Genomic DNA, 20,833 nt, shown 5'->3' with positions numbered 1-20,833 from the left:
AATAATTTTACTTTAACATTTGGCATTTTTAAAATCATCTTATTATGTTATCTCAATCTAAAAAAAATCTAATATATAAAACAAGATATTTTAGTTTTAAAATTCATGCATTTCATGAAATAATGGTTAAGGATGTCTCATAAATAATAAATACACATTTGTAAAGCAGAACATTTTACGTATTTATAACAAAATGAATGATAAATAATCATATGTTATGTTTACATACACATTACATACATACACATTTCAATTCCTCATTTGGCCCAGCTTTAGGCTTTTACAAATCTATTATTTTATGATTGAAACAAACTATTGTTAATTTTCAAGTACACAATTAAATAACTGGTAAATATCAGTAGTACTAGTACAACTTAAACATTTCCCATTTCATGTATTTAATAAGTAATTGGTAGATTAATTATACAATAAAATACAAACTGAATTGATTATTTTTTTATTGAAAAAAAATAAATAAATCAAATGACCTGGCCCATCTGTCGATTCCAAAAGAAAGAAAATAAAATAAAATCAGATTTTGCCCCAAATTTTCCCATCCTGATCATGCTAATCTATACATACAGTATGTATGTATGTATGCAATTGTATGTGTATGTAGTATGTTGAGGAAACATGACAATGACAGCAGCGTAGGCTTGAGCACCAGTTGGTCTGACTCGCGGGCAACATGAGAGAGAAATGAGCACATGGTTCTCAATCTCAAACAACTGCACAAAGAAAAACACAAGATACACACAACGGGGGTTGGGCGGGGGGGATGGGGGTGGGGGGTGATGACACTCATCCCTTGACTTTTATGGATGAGTTTGTTGTTGCTCTCCTGGCATTACAGCTGAAATGAAGAAAATAAGGGATTGTCCCAAGACTTTTGTCCATTTATGGTAGCCTACTTGTAGACTTGGCTTGAATGCCTTTTTTTTTTTTTTTTTTTTACCATGGACAGTCAGGGACAGACAAACTGTTTTGAAACATGACAAGCACCGAAAAGCATGACCAACAATGTGGATGCGTGACACAATACGGTACATGGAAGCATGTGTGTGTTGTTTTGAGTGAGCGGGAGAGTTCACACACACACACACACACGGCAGGTGGGGAGCCAAGCGGAAGTAATGGTGCGCATGATGGTCTTTGTAACAAGACGATCCTCTCCACTGCTGCTTCCAGTCACAACAGCGTCATATTTGCTCATTACACTACCCACCATGAAGCTAAAACGACCTTCACTTACTAATTATTTCACTACTGAGTGGGTTTTGATCCTCTATGAAATACATACTTTTCACCCTTGCAAAAATTGATTGAGTTTTACTTAGATTTACGTATAATTGTGGTTAAGGTAAGCCATTTACCCCCACCCCCCCCAAAAAAAAAAAAAAAAAAAAAAAAACAACAACCCTTTAACATAGTTAAATTGTTGTTTGATCATCCATGTGTGCGCCGCTCATGTTAATTTTTAAATGCAGCTTATAATCAGCATCTTGTGCTACAACTATTTACTTTCTTTGTACTGCCTGACGCACTAGGCTTTAATAGCCCCTTTTTTGGGCACTCTGAATAACCGAACAGCACATTTGAATAATATTCTGAGTTTCCGAGCAGTCTGAGTGAGGCAGTGCCCTCAGAGCATATTTTCGGAACAGAGATTTCATTTTATTTTTTGTGGGGGGCAAGCTCTAATGTGCATGGTCTCAGTTTTTGTCAAACTAATTACCCACATTTTTCGGACTGGTCTGACATAAAATAGCGAGGTAAACCAACCTGCAATAGATGAAGTTACGGTCGCAAGTGAAAACTGTGCCAGAGAATAAAGCCGAAATAACCAAAGGGTAAAATGGTCAGGGAACACTGTGATTTCATATCTACATGTGGCTTAAAAAAGTAAAGTCCTGTGTTGGCGACTAATTTGTTTGCAATTGCCCAGGTCAGTTGTGTTTGGCCATGTCGCTCGGTTTGCGGTGTGCGTTAAATAACCTTTATAGGGAAACTTAAGTGGACCTCATCTCTTAAGTTTTGCAAGGGGTTTACATCGGGGAATGTTGTCGAAATGTGTCTCCTATGGGCTTTGATGTGATTAAGGGGGATAGACAACACTTGATTTGACTGCGCATAATCAAAATGCCTGCCTTTTACAACATGGCACACCCAAAAGTAGCATCCCCAGGAAATTTTTAGAAAAAAAAAGCCCCCAACATCATTTTCTGAACCACACAAAAATTGGTGGACGTGTCTTATAACAAGATCAAAAAGTCTCAAGGACCTGTACCCGAAATTAGAAAGGGAGTCAACTGTTTTGGATTACTGCTGTTTGTAGCTTTAATTATTACTCTGCTTTTTTATTATTCCCTCCTTCCAAAAAGTGCAATCGAGGCAACTGGACTATTCTTGGTCGTAAAGCCATTTCTACTTAAATCCAAAATGGTTCATCTGTTCCAAATCTTCAGTGTAGTATCCCCAACTGTTTGTGGATCTGGTTGTGTCTCCAGGGGGAACTCAACACCTAAGATTTAGAATTTAAGAAGTCTTTTGGATTAACGGTGAACCATCTTCATCAACCGAGCCCCGTTTAACTCTTTCAGACCGTCATGATCTGGATCATCCTTGATTTAAAATTAGATGATAATGCAAATCTGAACAATTCCCAGGTGACCCCAACAACATTTAAAAGGACGTTTGCCCAGATATTCTACGTCCCCCACGGGGACACTTCTGAGTTAATTAAATACAGGCTCTACTGTACGCTATTTTGACAAGGTCAAAATTCGATCTGGTAGTCGATGCAAAGACCGCAAGAAGGCTTTTCACTAGAGACACGACACACCATTAATTCAGTCATGTTCAAATACATCTGAAGATACATCCTTGGAGATTTTTTTCTGATACTGTCAGGCAAGCGATAAGGCAGCGTGTGCTCTTATCTTGCGTTTATCAGTGACGAGCCCACGGAGCTGTAGATGTATCACTCGATGTATTATTTGAACAACGACTTTGTATGGAGCTCGGGAAAGGGGGGAACAGGAGGGGATCCTCTAGGTCACAGTCTTACAGACTGTGTGTGTGTGTGGTGAGAAGCCTCAGGTGTACACTCTGTCACCTCAAGGCTAGTTTCCTTGTTTGCATCAACTGATAATGCAGACAGACTATGCTCAACTTGCGTGTGCTAAAACACATTTCTGTCACTATACAAACAAGACCAAGCCATTGTTGCTTCTCTGCACAATTTTGGGACTAAAGCTAAATAACTGGTCAAAAGTACGAGGGCTCCAAATACTAGTTAGTATACATAATCAAGTGATGCAAACAAGGTAACCAATATACTTTATTTCCTCAAATAGCAGCCAGGAGGGATGTTTAATTACTCGACTGCTCTGTGCTTTTACATTCCGAAGTTTCAGTCATTTTTCAACCCTAAAGCTTGGGGAGCAAATTAATTATCCTTCATTGGTAAATACACACCTCCCAGAAAGTTCAGAATTTGAGGATTTGGGGTGAATTAAATTTAACGCTGATTCAAAATGCACTACACCCTACACAAGTCAATCCAATGTGACCTTCTGTAAACTTTTGAATGTTCAACTGATCAATGTTTTACTACTTTCTGTACATCTTTCAGTTCTCCTGCAAGAAGTCAGGTGTTTGAGCTTCCATGCCTTTCTGTGACTCTTTCAGTCTATCTCTCTCTCTCTCTTAAGTTCTACCTTGTGTATAAATTCCCCAATGAATCTCTTATTCGTTGTTTCCGCACTCGGATGCTCGTCATTGCTTCAGTTGACATACCACAAACACAAAATGATGTTCGTGATTGGCTGGCCTTGACTTTGCATTTAAAGACGAGCTTAAAAATGAGTATCTGTAGTTTTGAGCAGGGAAAACCTGTATTGCTGAATTTGAGATATTAATTTAATAAAAGTACCTTGAATGTTCATATTAAGAGTGCTGTGGGTCAACCAGGACATTAATTAGTCCATTCCTGGATTAATCAAATCAAGATGCGCACAAAGTACTGTAACATTGAAAAGTTGGACATGTACATTACAAAGTTAGAGAAGGTCACATGAAGTTCACCTCATACGGTTAGAGTATATTTTGAGTTCATCCTGAAATTGCACCCGAAGGCTGAACATTCCAAAGTTTTCTAAGTAGTGTATATGAACACGTTACACAGATTTTGCTCTAGGCTGTCTTTTTAAACTGACATAAACATCCGTTTTACAGATCCCATGTTTGTATTCTTTGTGAGCGGTGAAGAAATCAAACAGTAAACTCTTTGGTATTGCTGACAAGCAGATAATACAGGACCATTATAACAATAACAAACAGGCTTTACTTTGTAGACGACACAACTGGTGAGTCACGGCACCTGTTAGATTGGAGGCCACTATGTGAGGAAATACAGTATTTAAGTAAATGAAACTAAACTAATAAATGTGTAGAAGGGAGTAGTCTTCAGAAGGATTAGTTGACAAGCTGGTTAGGAAACAGTGTTTAAAAAAACAAAAAGTTTACCCTAGTGCCTACAACCTTAGGGTTTACTCTCTCCAGTGTCCTCACATCTGCAGAAATAAAAAGCACTTTGTTGTTCTCTCAGTGATTGCCGCCAACACTCAAGCACACACCAACAGTAGTTGTTGGGAAAACTACTCTTAAGCTTCATATATTGTAAACATTGCAATGGTGCTCCACTTTTTAATATCAGTTCCTAGAGTTCATTTGGATTCTTACCTGGCACCTGCTACAGGAGACTTCCTTCCAGGATCGAGTGATGCTCCCAGTGGTTCCTCTCCCAATGACCGTGTGTCTTTATTTAGCTGCTGTAGTCGTGAACTGAGCTCCCCCATCACAGAGGGTTTCGCCCCCTCATCAGCACCCAGCCCTAGTCCCAGCCCGCCGAGGTTGCCCAAACTCCCAATACCGAGTCCCACTCCTGGCCCACGGGGCTCCACCGGGTCCCCCCATAGCTTGGACCGCCGCTGGAAGAGGTAGCGCGGCTTGGTGGGTGCTAGTCCGGTCACGGAGGCTGAGCCGCCAGGGGGCAGCCCGGCTCCTCCGGCCACCGCCGCAGCCAGCGCCGCAGCCTGTTGCTGGGATAGCAGCTCACTATCAGAACTCTGCTTCAGCAGAGGGTCCCTGAAGGTGACGGGGCCTTTACTGCCTCCTAAGTGGGACTTGAGTCGGGGCTTTGGAGGCACTGGCGGCTTGTCGAGCACAAAAGTCTGCCCGTCGGCATAGGAAGTGTGTGTGGTGTGTGTGTCGGCTGGTTCGCCACTTTCTGAGGACAGCGTGGACATGCTGGAAACCGTGGAGACAGTGCTGGTGGTCTCGAGGTGGTGGTCTCTCTCCCGCTCGCTAGAGCTGCGCGTGTCGGCCTCTTCCACGCCCGAATCGGCTGCAGAGCCGGACTCGCCCACTGGTGGGGGCTCCAGGGGGTCCGAGGGTTTCCCTGAGACAGCTGCTGCACTGAGCGGAGCGCTGGGTGGAGGCGGGAGCTGTGGTGGAGGCTGAGGCTGGGTGGGGGTTACAGTCAGGGTAATCTGGGTTGAGGGCGTTGGCGGGGTGGTGGGAGAAGAGACAGATGGTTTACTTGGTGATAGTAAAATACCCTTTGCCTGAGCCTGTGCCGCCAGTCCGTTGGCAAACTCATCAGGCGGTGGGACAAAACCGATCTTACGCAACTCCTCGCGTGTTTCCTCATCACTGGAGGACAGCATGACGGGGGGCAGCGTCACCGTGTATGGATCAGTGTCTTCCTCCGAGCTTCCTGGAACCAGAGCCTTCTCGAGAGCTGGACTGGCAGCACGCTGACTCTGAAGCTGGGGCAAAGAGACTGTGGGACTGGGGGACTTACTCCGTGGACTTAGAGACTTACTCGACTCTTTGGATGCCACGACAGTTGTCTGTTCTAATTCTGGACCCCCGCCACCAGCTTGGCCGTTACTGGTTGCATGGACCATGATCAGTCCTGCCGTTTTCTGCTGTGACGTGTCCATAATACTGATCAACATGCTCTTCTTGTCTTCTAGCGTCTTTTCCTCCTTCCTCTCCTCAATCCTGGCCTCCATCTCCTGGTGGAACGACACACTTGATGGTGACCATGGTGGTTTGGTGGGCTGAGGGAACACTGAAGCTGGGATGGATCCAAGGCCAAGCACCGCTCCCTTGGAGCTTTGAGATGTAAAAGAAGGAGATATGGGTGGTCCTTCTCCATGTGGAGACTCTTTGGTCTGAGTTTCAATGAATATTACGCCCTGGCCCACCCGCTCCTGTTTAGTCCGTGGCTCTGGGCTGCTAGTTGGGGATTGGCTCTGGGAGGTCAGCGCCCTCTCCCTTGCGGCCAGCGCAAGAGCCAGAGGGGAATTGGGATCCAGGGGCTTTCCTGTCAGCGGATGGATAAAGGTGGTCCCGCTAGGTGAGGGGCTCAAGGCCAAGGCAGGAGGTGGCAACTGGCCAAGCTCTCTGGTGAGTATCCGCTCATCGACGGAGTGAGACTGAGTCAGAGAGGGGACCTCCGTTCCGGCGGAGGACACCCCCTCCATTGTTCCGACAGAAAGGAAGACAGTGGATCTTCGCCGCTCCTCCAGGCGACGCTCACGGTCTTTTACTGCTCCAGCAATGGCGGCGGCAAAGGGGCCCTTACCCTGAAACACGGCCTCGCCCTGGGCCCGCAAGCGCTCCCGCTCGGCCATCAGCTGCTGCTGGTAGTAGTCTGCACGGCTGGTGCGCGTGTGGCCGTGTGGGAGTCGTCCTGAGGGTGAGCTCTCTCGGGAGTGGGCAGCTGCGAAGACCAAATTAGCTTTTTCTTGTGCATCCTCCACCTGGAATAACAGGGATGCTTTATATGCAGGAAGTTGTCCATTTACAGTACAGAGATCCTTTCCTACGGCAGCATGCCGTTAACTACCACTGACGCAGTAGAAAAGTCAAATTACAGTACATTTTTGTATGAAAAACACTGTCAAGGTACCACTGCATAAAGACAGACGACCTCTGAAACTTACATTAACATCATCTCTGAGTGGGAACTAAACCCACGCTGCCTGCATGGAAGTCAGGCAAGTGACTCATTAAAAATCAGTGACTACAGAGGACCCCCATTACACATTTTCAAAGGCTCTAATCCTGGATTTCAAGGACGCAGTATGAAAATAAATGAGAGGCTCTTTGACACCAGTTCAACTAACAAATATCACTTACCTGTAATTGCTTAACCAGGGGGCTCTTCTTCCTCTGAGGCTTGGTAGGTGTGTACAGTCCAATGCTGAATTGGCCCACATTAGCGTAGGGGTTGTCAATGATCCGCCCCTTCCGTTTTATTCGCTCGGGCGGAGTAGCAGCAGAAGGCCGGGGGATTTCTGTGGGTTCTACGGGTAAATGGGAAGAGTCCTGCAGGATGATCATGGAGCGCGCTTTCTTCTGTCTCTCCATCTGGGCGGCCTGCCGATGAGCCGCCTCGTAGGGCAGGTCCAGAGAGGAGGGCTTAAAGCTGGAGCGTCCCCCGGGTTCGTGGCCCTGACTCTGGGTCCGCGACGGGGGTGGCGGTGGGCAGAAAGCTGGGGGAGGTCCCGTGTCCAGGTAATAGGGAGGCGGAGGAGGTGCTGTTTGTGGAGGAGGTGGGATGGGATGAGGCTGCGGGTGTTCTCGAAGGCTGTCTGTCATGGAGGAACTGCGGGGGAGGCGGTGCTCACCTTCCAGGGCAGATAGCCGATCCTCCTCTGTGGCACCTGCAGGGCACGCCACATTTAAGGATGAGGATTACAGTAAACTCAGGAAAACAGACCTTTTGTTAACGGCCCAGCAGATCCAGGCTACTTCACACTTTAATCTTGCTTTGTGTGAAAGTGTCACCTAGCACAGTCAACAGTTTATCCTTTTAACACATTTTTTTTCAAGGCTTTTTAAATCTTTGTCTGACTTATTCAACACTTCATTAAACATGAATTAAGTGAGTGGCTCACACAGCAAAATCTTTCAGTGATACTTGGAGGATTAAAACTGTATATCTGGCTATGAATTTAACAATATACCCCACAATTGAGCTGTACCCCTGTTTATCACAAAACATTAAACAAAAGACAATACAGTACAAAATACTGTATTTAAATTTGTAAATTATATTTTAACACCAAAATGTCCAACCAAATCATAGAATTTTGCCCAATGAAAGTCTGCTAGCTTAATGCTAACATATTGAGCCTTATTTTTGTGCCACCATTCGTGCATCTGCATATGACAAGCATGATAGTTGCACAGCAGTAAAGGGGATGCTCTAAAAAATATTTTCAAGATGATGATAATAATAATTTGTTCAATGAATTGATTGGTTAAAGGTAAAGTACTATTGATTGTCACACCCAACTAAGTGGGTTCTCTGCATTTGACCCATCCCCTGAGAGAGCGGTGAGCAGCAGCAGCGGCCGCGCTCGGGAATCATTTGGTGATCTAACCCCCCAATTCCAACCTTTAATGCTGAGTGTCAAGCAGGGAGGCAAAAGGGTCCAATTGTTATAGTCTTTAGTATGACCCGACCAGAGATTGAACCCATGACCTCCCAGTCTCAGGGTGGACACTACCACTAGCTCACCGAGCTAGTCGTACAATTGTTCAGAGGGATTGCCCAAAGCAGTTGTCATATTTATGAATAAAATACGATGACATCCATGTCCACGGACGGGGCTCAGAATCAGTCTGCCTGTGCCTCGATCAAATCCACCAAAATCGCGTCAGACCACCTGCGCCACTAGTTTGACCTGCTTTTAGCCGGTCTATAATCTAGTCCACCTTCTGTCACCAAATTTAATAAAAAGCATGCCAAATTAGAAATTGAAAAGCTATAGATGACCCAATGAAAAATTTGCAGAGATGTTGTGGTAACTCTAAACCTTCAAACAACTGCCACTTTAACCGAGATGCAGCACAAAAACACAAAAAAGACAATTATATAATAATATTTCACTAACAAAATGCCCAAACACCATAGAATTTCATCTAAGGAAAGATGCTAACTTAATGCTAATCTATAATGTGAAATATAAATGGGCAAAGAGTGTTGTGGAAGAGAATTGAATTGTTCTGCCTATTAAAACGTGTCAACGGCAATAGATAAAGATGCATAATTATCACACCTAGTGATTTCTCACAGCACACCATATGTGGTTGTGATCGTCTGCCCTAATAGATAGCACAGTAACATGATAGGTGATTGCTTTACCAAATGACTTGGTCCTGGACATCCCCCTAGGTAGTGCCATATGACCTCTCTCCATGGCTGGATGAAAACCTCCATGTAGCGTCATCCCTTGTCGCTCAAACAGTGACTGCAGCCAAACCACCCACAAAAATGTAAATGTGTTACGTTATATGTTTAGAGTGAGGTGCTGATCTTTGAGTAGGTGCACGTACACTGATCTCTGCTGGTGTTATTCTCCTGCTGGTGGGCCGCTGCTTGACGGTGGCTGCTCTGTAATCCGCCTCTGGGGGTTGAGAGCGTAACATGGACTCCTGGGATGCCAACATCTCGTCGAGTCTCTCTATTGAGAAGGCAAATGAGCCGGAACTAAGTACGTAAGAAAGCAATGAGACACATGAGGAGGCGACCGCCGCATCACTCTTTAAACTGCTAGACACAAAAAAGAATACAGTACAAATGATGATATGACGAGCGACATTTGAAGGTATGCCATTTAATGCAGTGATTTGCCAAATGTGGTACAAGGAGTCTCTCTGATGGTAAATGAAAGAATCACTGAATTAAATTTTCAAACAGGCATAATTTCACAATGGCTTTATTATTTTTGACAGTACATTTGCTAAGTACAATTCAGTTGTATTCAGAGGTTGGTTGCTACATTTACTCCATTATATTTACTAAAGTAACTTTTGGGACAAGCTGTACTTGAGTATATGTTAAGAAGTAGCAGTACATTTACTCTATTACATTAAGCTGCATTTTTATTTATTTATTAATTCATCGCTTGCACGATGAATTTATTATTCGTATTATTTTGTCTGCGAGACTTCATGCTCTGGTGCTGCACACTAATCAAATGTACGTACTCATTAGTGACGTTTGACTCAAACAAACAAGCAGCCACATGACCACACACAATTTTTGCAGGCTACAAAGAATGGCCCAAAAAGTGGAGAGGTATCACTGTGACACTCCGTTTCAAGAAGCAAAACACTCCTGGCGCACATTAAGCTCATGTTGTTCACATTAAAGTGTACGTTTTATAATGAGCAGCCTACAAAAGCTCAACGTCTAATTTGAGAAAAGCACCTTGCGGTAAGCTGCGCAAATGCTAACAATTTTCTGCTCATACGTAGACAAACTGTCAAATGTGCATCTTTTGGAGTAGACACCTACACACACTTAGTTGTAGTACAATTTAGGTACAATAAAACATAGCTATACTAAAAAGCCTATATTTTATCAATAAACTTATAAGATTACTATGAAGTAATGTTAGCAAAAAATATGTCCTTGCCCAAAAAACAACAACCCCAGAGCAGTGATAAAATATCTGACTCTCTTGCCTCAGACTCACCTCCTCTTCTCCTCCGAGCAGAAGCTTGGTAGACAACGAAAGCATCAGCAGAGGAGAGAAAAAGCACAACAAGCCAAGAGAAGTAACTATTGTCAAAGTTAGTGGGGGGGAAAAAGGAAAGCAGAAAGAAGGGGGGTAGGCTATGGAAAACCGTTTGATTATTTATATAATATCCTTGATATCCAGCTTAAGGTCCATGCACTAGTTCGCTTTATGACTTCAATAGTAAGACTAGAACAACTACAGTAAAAAAAAATTCACAGTGTATTTTTTTCTTGCTATTTTCACTACTGTATGGACAAAAAGCATATGGACCTTAAGGTGGACATGAAGCAGATCGGTTTTCCATAAGAGAATGATAGCATGGAGAGGAAACATGCCCCAAAACGCAAACACTCACCCAATTCCTCCAACTCGGCCGTCATGGACTTGGAGCGCAGCGTGAGCGTGGTGCTGGGGGCTCTTTTGGGAGGCGGCGGCGCTGTGGAAAAAAGGCACGGCGTTGAAGAGGACCACTGTGGTTTTGAAGACCGTGATGGAAAATCTTTGGCTTTGCGGCTCAGCGCCCTCCGAGCCTCCCGCAAACGGCCGGCCCATGCCGCCGTCGCCTTTGTTTTGATCAGATCCGATTCGGACGGAGCTCTATGCTGGGAGCTCGACTTCTTCATGCCTCCGCCTGTCTACCGAGGCTCGATTAGTTGGGAGGTGTTCTTTGTCGGTCACGCCCACACGTAACATTGCATTGAGGGAAAATGTGGTCCATGGATGCTATTTGAAACGCAGAAACAAAGCAGCTTGGATACACAAGCTGGTCCACACTCATGTGGGACCTGATTTACAGCCTTTTGCCCTTTCAGTAGCTGTATTGGTTTCATGTATGGAACATTTGTGAGAGAATCTAAAGTGGAAAAGTTTGAAGTGATGGAATCGGAAGTGTTAGTGGAAAAAAAAATATATAAGTGAGTTGCAAAATAGAAATCAGTCGCACAGGTGATATGGCATGACTCCTTCTTGTGACTGCCTACAAGCCAGATCAAGCAGAAGCCCCAAATTTGCGTTGCTGAATAGATGATATGTCAGAATAATTTTTGTTTCTGGTATTTCCCAAAAAGTACACGAGTGGAAAGGATCTGTTTAAACTGATGCCTCTCATTTTGCCTACACCTCCTCCTACGGTAACGCAACCATGGTTACGCGCGGCAGTACCGGTTTGCACATGCCTTCCAGAATACGCATCTGAAGACAAAATAAGGCACTACAAGTTGACTCAAATTTGATAAATCACATTGCGTGTGCTAAATTCCTCTACTGTATTTAAATTAACCTCTCACAGAACACGCCAAATAACCTGTGCAGCAATTTTACCCATTTGGTGTGCCCGGTTAGTAGATCAGCTTTAAAATCTGTTGGCGTGAGCAATCAAATTTGCTCTTTTTTGCACGTGCAACCCTTTTAGTAAATCAGGCCCTTGGAGGACAAAACCACATCTGTGCTGACAGATGGAGAGAGGACAATGGTTTAACAGCTAAGGAGAACGATATGCACCAGACATCACACCTCCACACTCGCTGGAGTTTTGTAGTCCTTCAAATGCTCAGTGCTGCTCACTTTAAAACATGTATTCAAGCATCTCAGGTGTGTGAGATATATTCCCTATATGTAGAAAGTTTACTACCGAGAGACCTAAGAAAAAACTGCAGCTCACAGTCAAAAAGTCAGTGCACCACATTTGAGTCCTTCCGTGAAAAAAAAAAATGCATCCAATCATACGTAAGTCCACAGTCAACAGTCCTGGTCTTCGGCGATTCTGTATGTGTGCGGGTTGTGCCGCAGCATTAGTGGAGACGGAGGAGGTTTGCAAAAAAGAGAGAGGAACCAGCCCGAGATGTAGAGAGAGCCTGTTGCTATAATGCAATGCTTAATTCAAAACATGCGGTGTAGTCGCCATGACAACGGTGGCGAGGAGCACCAAAGATGCAGAGGTGCAGGGAGACTTTGTGTTTTCTATGTGCATTTCATTACAGTACAAGAAGTTCATGCGGTAAAGTCTCAAATGCATCTGAGGAGCAGCCGGACATATTGTGATTGTTGGCGAGGAAGGAATCTGGCTTGCTCAAGGTTAGGGTTATTAGTAATTAGCAGCTCCTCAATCAGCTGACTTTAGGCTACTTGTAATTTTTTTGTCCAAGTCAAGTTCATTTATATAGCCCTTAATCACACAAGAGTCCCAAAGGGCTTCACATGCCCGCAGTTGACAAATACCAACGACGTCCAACTAATCTAAAATTTTTTGGTCATGCTATATACGGCAAGAGGTAGGGATGTAACGATATCCAAACATCACGATACGATATTATCACGATATTGTGGGGAGGTTGGCGATACAAACAAAGGTCACAATATTGTAAAAAGAAAAAAAGAGCTCATACTAAAAAAACAAAAAAAAAAACAATATTGTGCTTTTGTACATTACAGCAATAAAAAGCACACATTGAGTTCTTCCACATATTTTTTTTATCATAGTTTTTTTAAAAACATTTTTTATGACATTCCCCTTCATCTGACCATTAGCATGGATTTTAAACATAGAAGAGCCAAAACATGCCTTGTGAAAATTAAACTGCACAAAAAAACTAGCCACCAGAGGGTGCTAGAAATGCACAAATGGAAATCAACCCAACTTTTTTAACAGATGCGCTGCTTTTAATATCGTGACATGACGACAACGATATATTGCGGCAGTTTTAATATTGTGATATCACGATATTGCCGTTATCGTTACATCCCTAGCAAGAGGCGGGTTAGACAATGGTCTAGTTGCCAGCAGATTGCAGATCTCGACAAGAATGAGTTTGAATTTTGGTTGTCTGTTGACTTTGGGCAAGATTAACAACCTGGACTAGTCACCATTCCATCACAGGGCACATATAGACAGACGGGCATTCTCACTTAAATTTACACCTATGGACAATTTAGACCAAGATTTGAACCCAAAACCTCTAGACTGTGAGGCAGATGTACCACCCACATGCTCATGCACATGCACGGTGGTGTTTACCTTTCTTGCGGACAACTTCCTCCGACTCCGGTTTACGCGTGACGGACACCACCTTCATCAGCAGCCGGTTGCCTCCTTGCCGGATTAACGACACCACCTGCTTGTGGCCGACCTTCACCACGTTCACGCCGTTCACCTAATGGGCGCCACACGTGCACAAAAACGTAATTTTGATTTACACATGCCTCATCTTATCACTCTTTTGAGTTACAAGCTGTTGCTTGAGTGAAAAGGAAAAGGAAATAACAAGTGAGCTTTTTTTCTAACCATGGGTCCTAAGAAAAGTGAGTGCTGAGAAGAAGCAAGTAATTTCTACACTGCTGTCCTCTAGATGACAGTGAACAGTTATTCAAAAGAGGACAAGTGTGTTTGCTTCAAGCTTTTTATTGACACCCCAAGTTGAAGTTTACGCTAAAACTTAAACCTAAAACAAAGAATTACATAAAAGTTCACTAGCCTAATGCTAACACAAAATCTAAAACACTATAGAAGGGTTAACAAATGTAGCAGCACTGTTGCAGTACTTATAAACCTTTAACATACTGCCATTGTAGCAAAGAAAAAAATGTGCAAGACGCAGTGAGTTTCTTGTTATTTTAAATATAAAGTTGCCATTTCCTTCAAAGATATCTCTCGCTAATAAAAGCCAATTTGGCAAACCCTCCCAGTTTAGCTTAGCACTAGCTAGCCGGTACGACATAACATAGATGGATTTAAAATTTTACCAAAAGCGAAAAACACCCAGGAGGTTAAATTCAGATGGGCCCACAAATGTAGTAAAACAAACATGTGTGTGTGTGTGTGGTCTTGTTTTGTTACATAGTGGGGCTAACATTCCGGGATTTCACAGAGTTGTGGGGCCCACCCATCAATGTGGGGCCATTTTGCTGGGCCCCACAAGTTTAGACCTCTTTTTGAGGGTCAAGACTTGGTTTTAGAGTTTAGGTTTGAATTGGGTTATGGTTGAAGTTAGGGTAAGGAATAGGGGTAGGCAATCATTTTTGATGGTTGGGGTTAGGGGAAGGGGCTAGGAAATGCATTATGTCAATGAGATGGCCCCATAAAGATAGTAAAACAAACGTCTGTATGTGTGTGTGTGTGTGTGTGTGTGCGTGCAAGCGATTACCTCGATGAGAAAGTCTCCCGTCCTCAGTCCGGCCCTCCAGGCCACACCCTCCACATCCACTGACTCCAGATACTGCAGAGCGGGGAAGGCTGGAGTAGGCGTAAACTCTTCGATGGGCGTCTCGGCTAAGCGAGCACAAGAGGATTTAATGGTCACACTGAGGTTTTGACATAATCCAAAAGAGAATACTTTCAGCTTTCCATTGTTATCTACCATAAGCTACGCTACGCTAGTCATGAGTTATTACCAATATTGCCTATTGCACTACTTGAAGGAACGGCAATACAGTAAACCAATCAGAGGCCAGTATTTTGGGGCCATGAACTCCACCATAGCAGGATTCCTAGCCTAATTATGGCTCATAATGACGTAGAATTATAAAATGAGCACAAAATTCGCAAAAGGGTATCGTCAGCTTTATACTGGATACCTGAACGCCAAAGTAATGAGCGATAGTTTTGCAATAGTTTGAGATAATACTGACTACTTTGTTGGGGACCTTTTCAAAGTGACATTTTTGAACACTTCCCAATGTTCAAATCATGAAAATGAAACTTTTCATCGATGAAAGAGTCAAGTGTGGGAGTTTCCCCTACTTAATAACCATTATTGCCTTGTATCTCAAAATCTACCTGTGCCACTTCGGAATCATTTTGCTATGCCGGGTCACAATTTAAAGTCTTCAATGAATCTAACATGCTTGTTTAGGAGTGTGAGAGGAAGCTGCAGTACCCAACTATAGACAGGGGGAGCCAAGATTATAATACCGCGACCACGAGTCCACCATGCTGCCTTGTTTCTTTCTTGTGATCCTGAATATTTGTTGAGAAGCACAACTGCATACAACGTCATGTTTGAAAACACACACTTTTTTCTGAAGCGCACTAAGTGGACTGCATCGCTATAGTGTAAAAAGACAGCTCCACTAGTATTGATTGATATAGAAGTAAAAGTAGTCTCCCGCCAAGGTGCCTTAGCGGAGGTTGCCACGGTAACCGCCCGTCACACCCTCCCCCCGCACCCATCGATGGGGGGCGGGGGGGCACATTCACGTCGAAGGAAATGAGTACAGTGGCCATACTGGTGGAATAGATGGTGGGAATAATAGATGGAGAGGTTGCCAAGCAATATGAAGAGAAGGAGCGAAGGAGAGAGGGAGGAGGAAAGAAAAGACGAGAGAGAGGAGAGGTGTCTGCAAACTGTGAGTGCCATGTGTGAGCAGCAGATGGGACAGCGAGCTGGCGGCTCTCTCACACACACATCTGAGTCCACAAACATGTTGACCAAAGCTGCTACTGACTCGTGATACAGTGCATTCATCCACAGCACATTGCCCTAGTGGTTAGTTTGTCTGTCTCGCAGTCGAAAGGTTCTGGGTTCAAGACTCTTCTACGTGGAGTTTGCGTATTCCTCTCGTGCTTGTGTGGATTTTCTCCAGAAACACAAACCACACAGAAAGGCCAGAGAGTGGATTCGAACCACCAACCCCAGAGCTGTGAGGCGGATTTGTTAACCACGTGGTCACCGTGCCTATTCAGTAAATAACTCTAGAATCTACTACGGTTATAATAATGCTGACCTTTTGCTCCACGAAGGACAAAACCAAAGCCCTCGTTTTCTTTCTTCTGTAAGACGGCATTCTTCTCCTCTATGATGTAATCACTGGGGAGAGAACAGATGAATAAAATAAGTATGACTGCGGAACTCTGCACACACACTCACTCACACACTGGCCAAAGGCCGCTGCCACTGAAGTGCGGCTCAGCAGCATCTTAACTCATTCACTGCCATTGACGGCTATAGACGTAAAAATTTCCTTTGAACTATTTTTATTCATTTCAAAAAAATGTTATACTTTTGTTAACAAGCGTATGAAAACCTAGATTTTTTTTTTATTGTACATTTAGAACAGATGTAAAAATGCCCCTAATAAAAAAAGAAAAAAGGATTATTAAAAACTAGGGGCGTCAGACGATAATTTTTTTTAATTGTAATTAATCGTTTAATCACAAATTTTATATCTGTTCTAAATGTACAATAAACAAATCTAGGTCTTTATACTCTTGTTAACAAAAGAGGGGAAAAAAAACTAATAGAAATAGTTCAAATTAATTTTTGTCGTCTCTAGCCGCCAATGGCAGTGAATCAGTTAAGAGCAACCCACCCCTTAAGTGACAGACGCGAGAGGCTCAGACCTGATGCTGACGACAGATCATAGAAAGAACAGACTTATAGCAGGACATTTTTGCAAATGTAAATGTAGAAGTAGTAGCTGTAGGAAGTACGAGTAGAATGTCATCACAAAAATAAAATCACAAACTTCGGTACACTTCAATGCAAACTCAAAACAGTCACACTTGGCTCTATAATGTTGCGGCCACTCCAACATCAAAACAAACGTTTTAGTAGCAGGGTGTGAAATGACTCATTAGCCATTGCGCTCGCTCTCCCTTTAGCTTAGCAACACACCATTTGGCACTCAAGACTTACCAAGAGAACACGGAGCTCATGCTGGTGCAAGCGTCTGATCGGAAACAAACTTTTCTGCAAGAGGGAGGCCAAAGGTGCTCTGTATTAAGTCATACCAAACGCTCGCAATTGTGAAAATGCAGCGATGATTGTTTTAAAGTGATATAGAAATCAAATTGACTTGAGTAAACTGGAATACGCAAGAAGGAGCACATAACTGTTTCTGGCCTTCCTCTATTGGCTGCCTGTGCACTTTAGAGTTTATTTTAAACTCAACAAGAAATCTGTTGAAATGTCAAGCTTACGCATTGTCCAACTCGTAAAACTATCATGCCTACATAAAGAAAACAATAATAATATCTGTCCTTTGGGATGTGAATCCTTTATTGCTCAACATGTAGTTTGAATTTCAGTATCAGACTTGAATGTGGGCAGTTGCCGCATTGACATATTGGACGCGTATGGTTGTCGACCGTCAATTGTACCGCGCATGCCGAGGGTAGATTTCATAAAAGCCAGAGCTCCGGCGACATAAATGACATTTAGAAACTCGAAAAGCAGGAAAGAAATGGATGAAAAGCTGACATTTCATAGGACCGCAGAGAAAGAGTGGCGAAACAATGCCCGCCGTCATGTGTGAAGTCATATTAAAATTGCCGTTGAAATTGCTATATACTACATTTGCCTCCAAACTAAAAGCGACTGAAAGCAAAAATACATTTTTGTATTAATGTCAGCTTGAGCGATGACAGCTTGGACAAATTCATAGAGCGTTATATGCTCACAAGTATTTGGATGATGACAGAATTGTAATGATTTAGTCTTTATACGCCAACACTATAGATTAAAATGAAACTTTCAGCTTTAATTTGAGGTGTTTGGCACAAAATGGCCGTCATTACTCAGTGGTATATGATACAACATCTAAACCCTACATCCATTTTCTATTGCACTTGTCCTCAGGAGGCTTCCTACCACATCCCAAAACTTGCAAGTTAGGTAACTCAAAATGGAAATCAGATGGGATAGGCATCGGCTCGCCCAGGATGCAAACTCATTCACCGCCATTGATGGCTAAGGACGGCAAAGATTCCTTTTAATTTAACTGGGCTGGCAGTGAATGAGTTCTAATAAAGACATGTAGCTACTGGTCTTTTTTTTTTTAATCACAACTGCCACCTCTGGCCTAAAGCGTAACTGCAGCCTCTGTGTAAAGCTTGTGCATGCCCCTTCCTGACCCCCCTCTTCAACAAATTGTGGCATGTTCGGGGGTGAACACTCCACACTGAAGGGAAGATACAAGATGATGGGCGCAGTCTTTGTTAAAAAGTCAGGGATCTTTGTACGCATCTGGGCTTTAATATTACCTTTTTGAACTGCACAATGCATCTTTAAGATAGTGAATTTACTACTAATTAGAATGTTTTTCTTTTTTAAACAATATAATATTTTTCTTTAAATGAATAGTGCTTCTCAGAGTTCATTTTTTAATTTTATATTTTTGTTCCCCAAATGTTATAAATATTTCTTCCAAATTTGATTTTATAATTATAATAATTATTAATTAAGAATCAATTTTGACATATATTAATTTACGGATGTTACTTTTGTATTAATGACATCGCTTTTTGTTATAGTTGCAAAAGCTATTTTTAATTTGAGTATTTATTACTTTCTTTTATTAAAAGAACTAAACAAATTGAAATTGTTTGTCTATGTACAATATGGCCTGCAATTGGCTGGCGACTAGGCCAGGGTCTACATGCCCCATAACCCAATGACTAGAAAACTGATGTATGGCACCCCATGTACATTTGCAAAAATAAAAACTAAAGCACAAACCAAAACCCAATATACTGTACAGTACATATGCAGCTCAGGAAATGAGACAAAATACCTAAATAATAATAATATAAAAATAATAATAATTATTATAAAATGTAGGCTTTTGATTAATTTTACCATTGTTCATGTTCTGCAAATACATGCGCTAAATGACAACCTTTGTCTTTGGAATTTCTGAGCTGTGCTGTTAGCAGTTAATTTAATAAACAAAAAAATGCTCTTTTAACTTAAACATACCCCTATAAATTCCAAAATAAAAACTTCTGATAATTTTGCACCTATTACCCATTTTTTTTGTACAACTATGTGTTTTATAACAGACATCGACAACATTACAATAATGTGCCAACTATTAAAGTTTGATCCCTTTGTTTTTTGTTTTCTGTTTTTTGAAGAGAAAAAAAAACTAATTTTTTTCCCGTACCTTTTTTAAACTTTGCAAGACAGTTTGATCAACAACTTAACAGGAGTGTTAATAAATCAAAGCAAATCAATTCTACACTTCAATAGCACGTTGATAGATTTGATTCGAATCCATTGGGGTCCACTGAAAAAGTTCCAAAATATGTCATCATTTCATCAGTGCAGTGCCAGCTTGTTGCCTTTAGGTGGCAGCCAATTCCACAACAGATTCACCTGTCCAGTGGCACACTCCAAGGAGACTTGACTGACTTTTCTAGGACATTCTGGGCATGATCACAAATAAACTACATTTTAGCACAGGTGAGCAAGGACAAACCTGTATGAGGTGAAGTTGTCATAGGATCCCACAGTGTAGTGTCTGAACAGTCTTTTGGTGCGGTCCTCTCGAGTCTCTGCAAAACAAAACAACACAACAATATGAAGATTTTCATCTGAATGAATGGACACCCAAGAATGCGGTTCAGCAAGCATCAAAGGGTAAAGCTTGAGTGTGTGTTTTGCTTTATCTTTAGCTTGGTTGCGAAGTTCAAATGAAGGAGGAGCCTCAACAAGAACGTAACAAGTCTCCAGCACCACCAATACAGTTGGTTCATATTTTTAAGATTAAGATTAACTGATTGTCACACCCACCTAAATGGGGCAAAATGTATCCTCCGCATTTGACCCATGCCCTGAGGGAGCGGTGAGCAGCAGCAGCAGCCGTGCTTGGGAATCTTATGGTGAGCTAACCCCCCCCAATTCCAACCCTTAATGCTGAGTGTCAAGCAGGGACACAATGGGTCCCATTTTTATAGTCTTTGTATATGACCCAGCCAGGGATTGAACCCACAACCTCCCAATCTCAAGGTGGACACTCTAACACTAGGCCACTGAGCTGCTTTTTAGATCAATTGTATGACATGTTAAAATGTCTAGTGTCAATCAATTAAACATTCAAGTTATTATTATTATTATTATTATTAAATCAATCAATCAATAATTCAAACTTTATTTATGTAGCACCTTTCATACATTAAAATGCAACTCAACGTGCATAATACAATAAAAAGAAAAAAACACCCATCCCCCCAACATTGCCCCCCTACCCTCCGCCAAAAACACAAAAACAACAAAACAAACAAAACAAAAACATGGCAGGGCACAGAGAAACCATGTGAGGAACGGCACCCAGGAAACACTGGAGCTATAAACATAAAGACAACAAAATAAAACCAGTTAAAGGCTAAAAGAAAACAGAATGGTGTAAAGAGATTGAGAACGGTAGATCAGTGGATCTATCATTATGAACCAGTACAGTGCAGCGCTGACAGAGAATGAGAAAAAAAATGACAAAGAGGCAGTGAGCAGATT

At 42.4% G+C, this 20,833-nt stretch overlaps 1 protein-coding gene across 10 annotated transcripts in view; it reads right to left on the bottom strand.

The window, feature by feature from the left end:
- The window catches only part of shank3a (SH3 and multiple ankyrin repeat domains 3a), a 226,881-nt gene that overhangs the window by 10,130 nt on the left and 195,918 nt on the right, over nt 1–20,833 (bottom strand). For 9 of the 10 annotated variants that reach the window (XM_077569369.1, XM_077569367.1, XM_077569371.1 and 6 more), the window contains 10 exons: nt 19,800–19,875; nt 16,326–16,408; nt 14,747–14,871; nt 13,621–13,756; nt 10,963–11,043; nt 10,563–10,586; nt 9,418–9,545; nt 9,227–9,332; nt 7,213–7,739; nt 4,744–6,833 (listed from right to left, as the gene is read on the bottom strand). In XM_077569369.1, coding sequence (XP_077425495.1) covers nt 4,744–6,833; nt 7,213–7,739; nt 9,227–9,332; nt 9,418–9,545; nt 10,563–10,586; nt 10,963–11,043; nt 13,621–13,756; nt 14,747–14,871; nt 16,326–16,408; nt 19,800–19,875 — 3,376 coding nt within the window. The remainder of the gene's footprint in view (nt 1–4,743; nt 6,834–7,212; nt 7,740–9,226; nt 9,333–9,417; nt 9,546–10,562; nt 10,587–10,962; nt 11,044–13,620; nt 13,757–14,746; nt 14,872–16,325; nt 16,409–19,799; nt 19,876–20,833) is intronic. The other variant, XM_077569368.1, reaches the window with a different exon arrangement.

The sequence above is a fragment of the Vanacampus margaritifer genome, chromosome 6, assembly GCF_051991255.1.
Source record: "Vanacampus margaritifer isolate UIUO_Vmar chromosome 6, RoL_Vmar_1.0, whole genome shotgun sequence".
Taxonomy (NCBI): Eukaryota; Metazoa; Chordata; class Actinopteri; order Syngnathiformes; family Syngnathidae; genus Vanacampus; species Vanacampus margaritifer.
The sequence above is the reverse complement of the archived record's forward strand: the minus strand, read 5'-3'. Positions and strand labels throughout refer to the sequence as shown.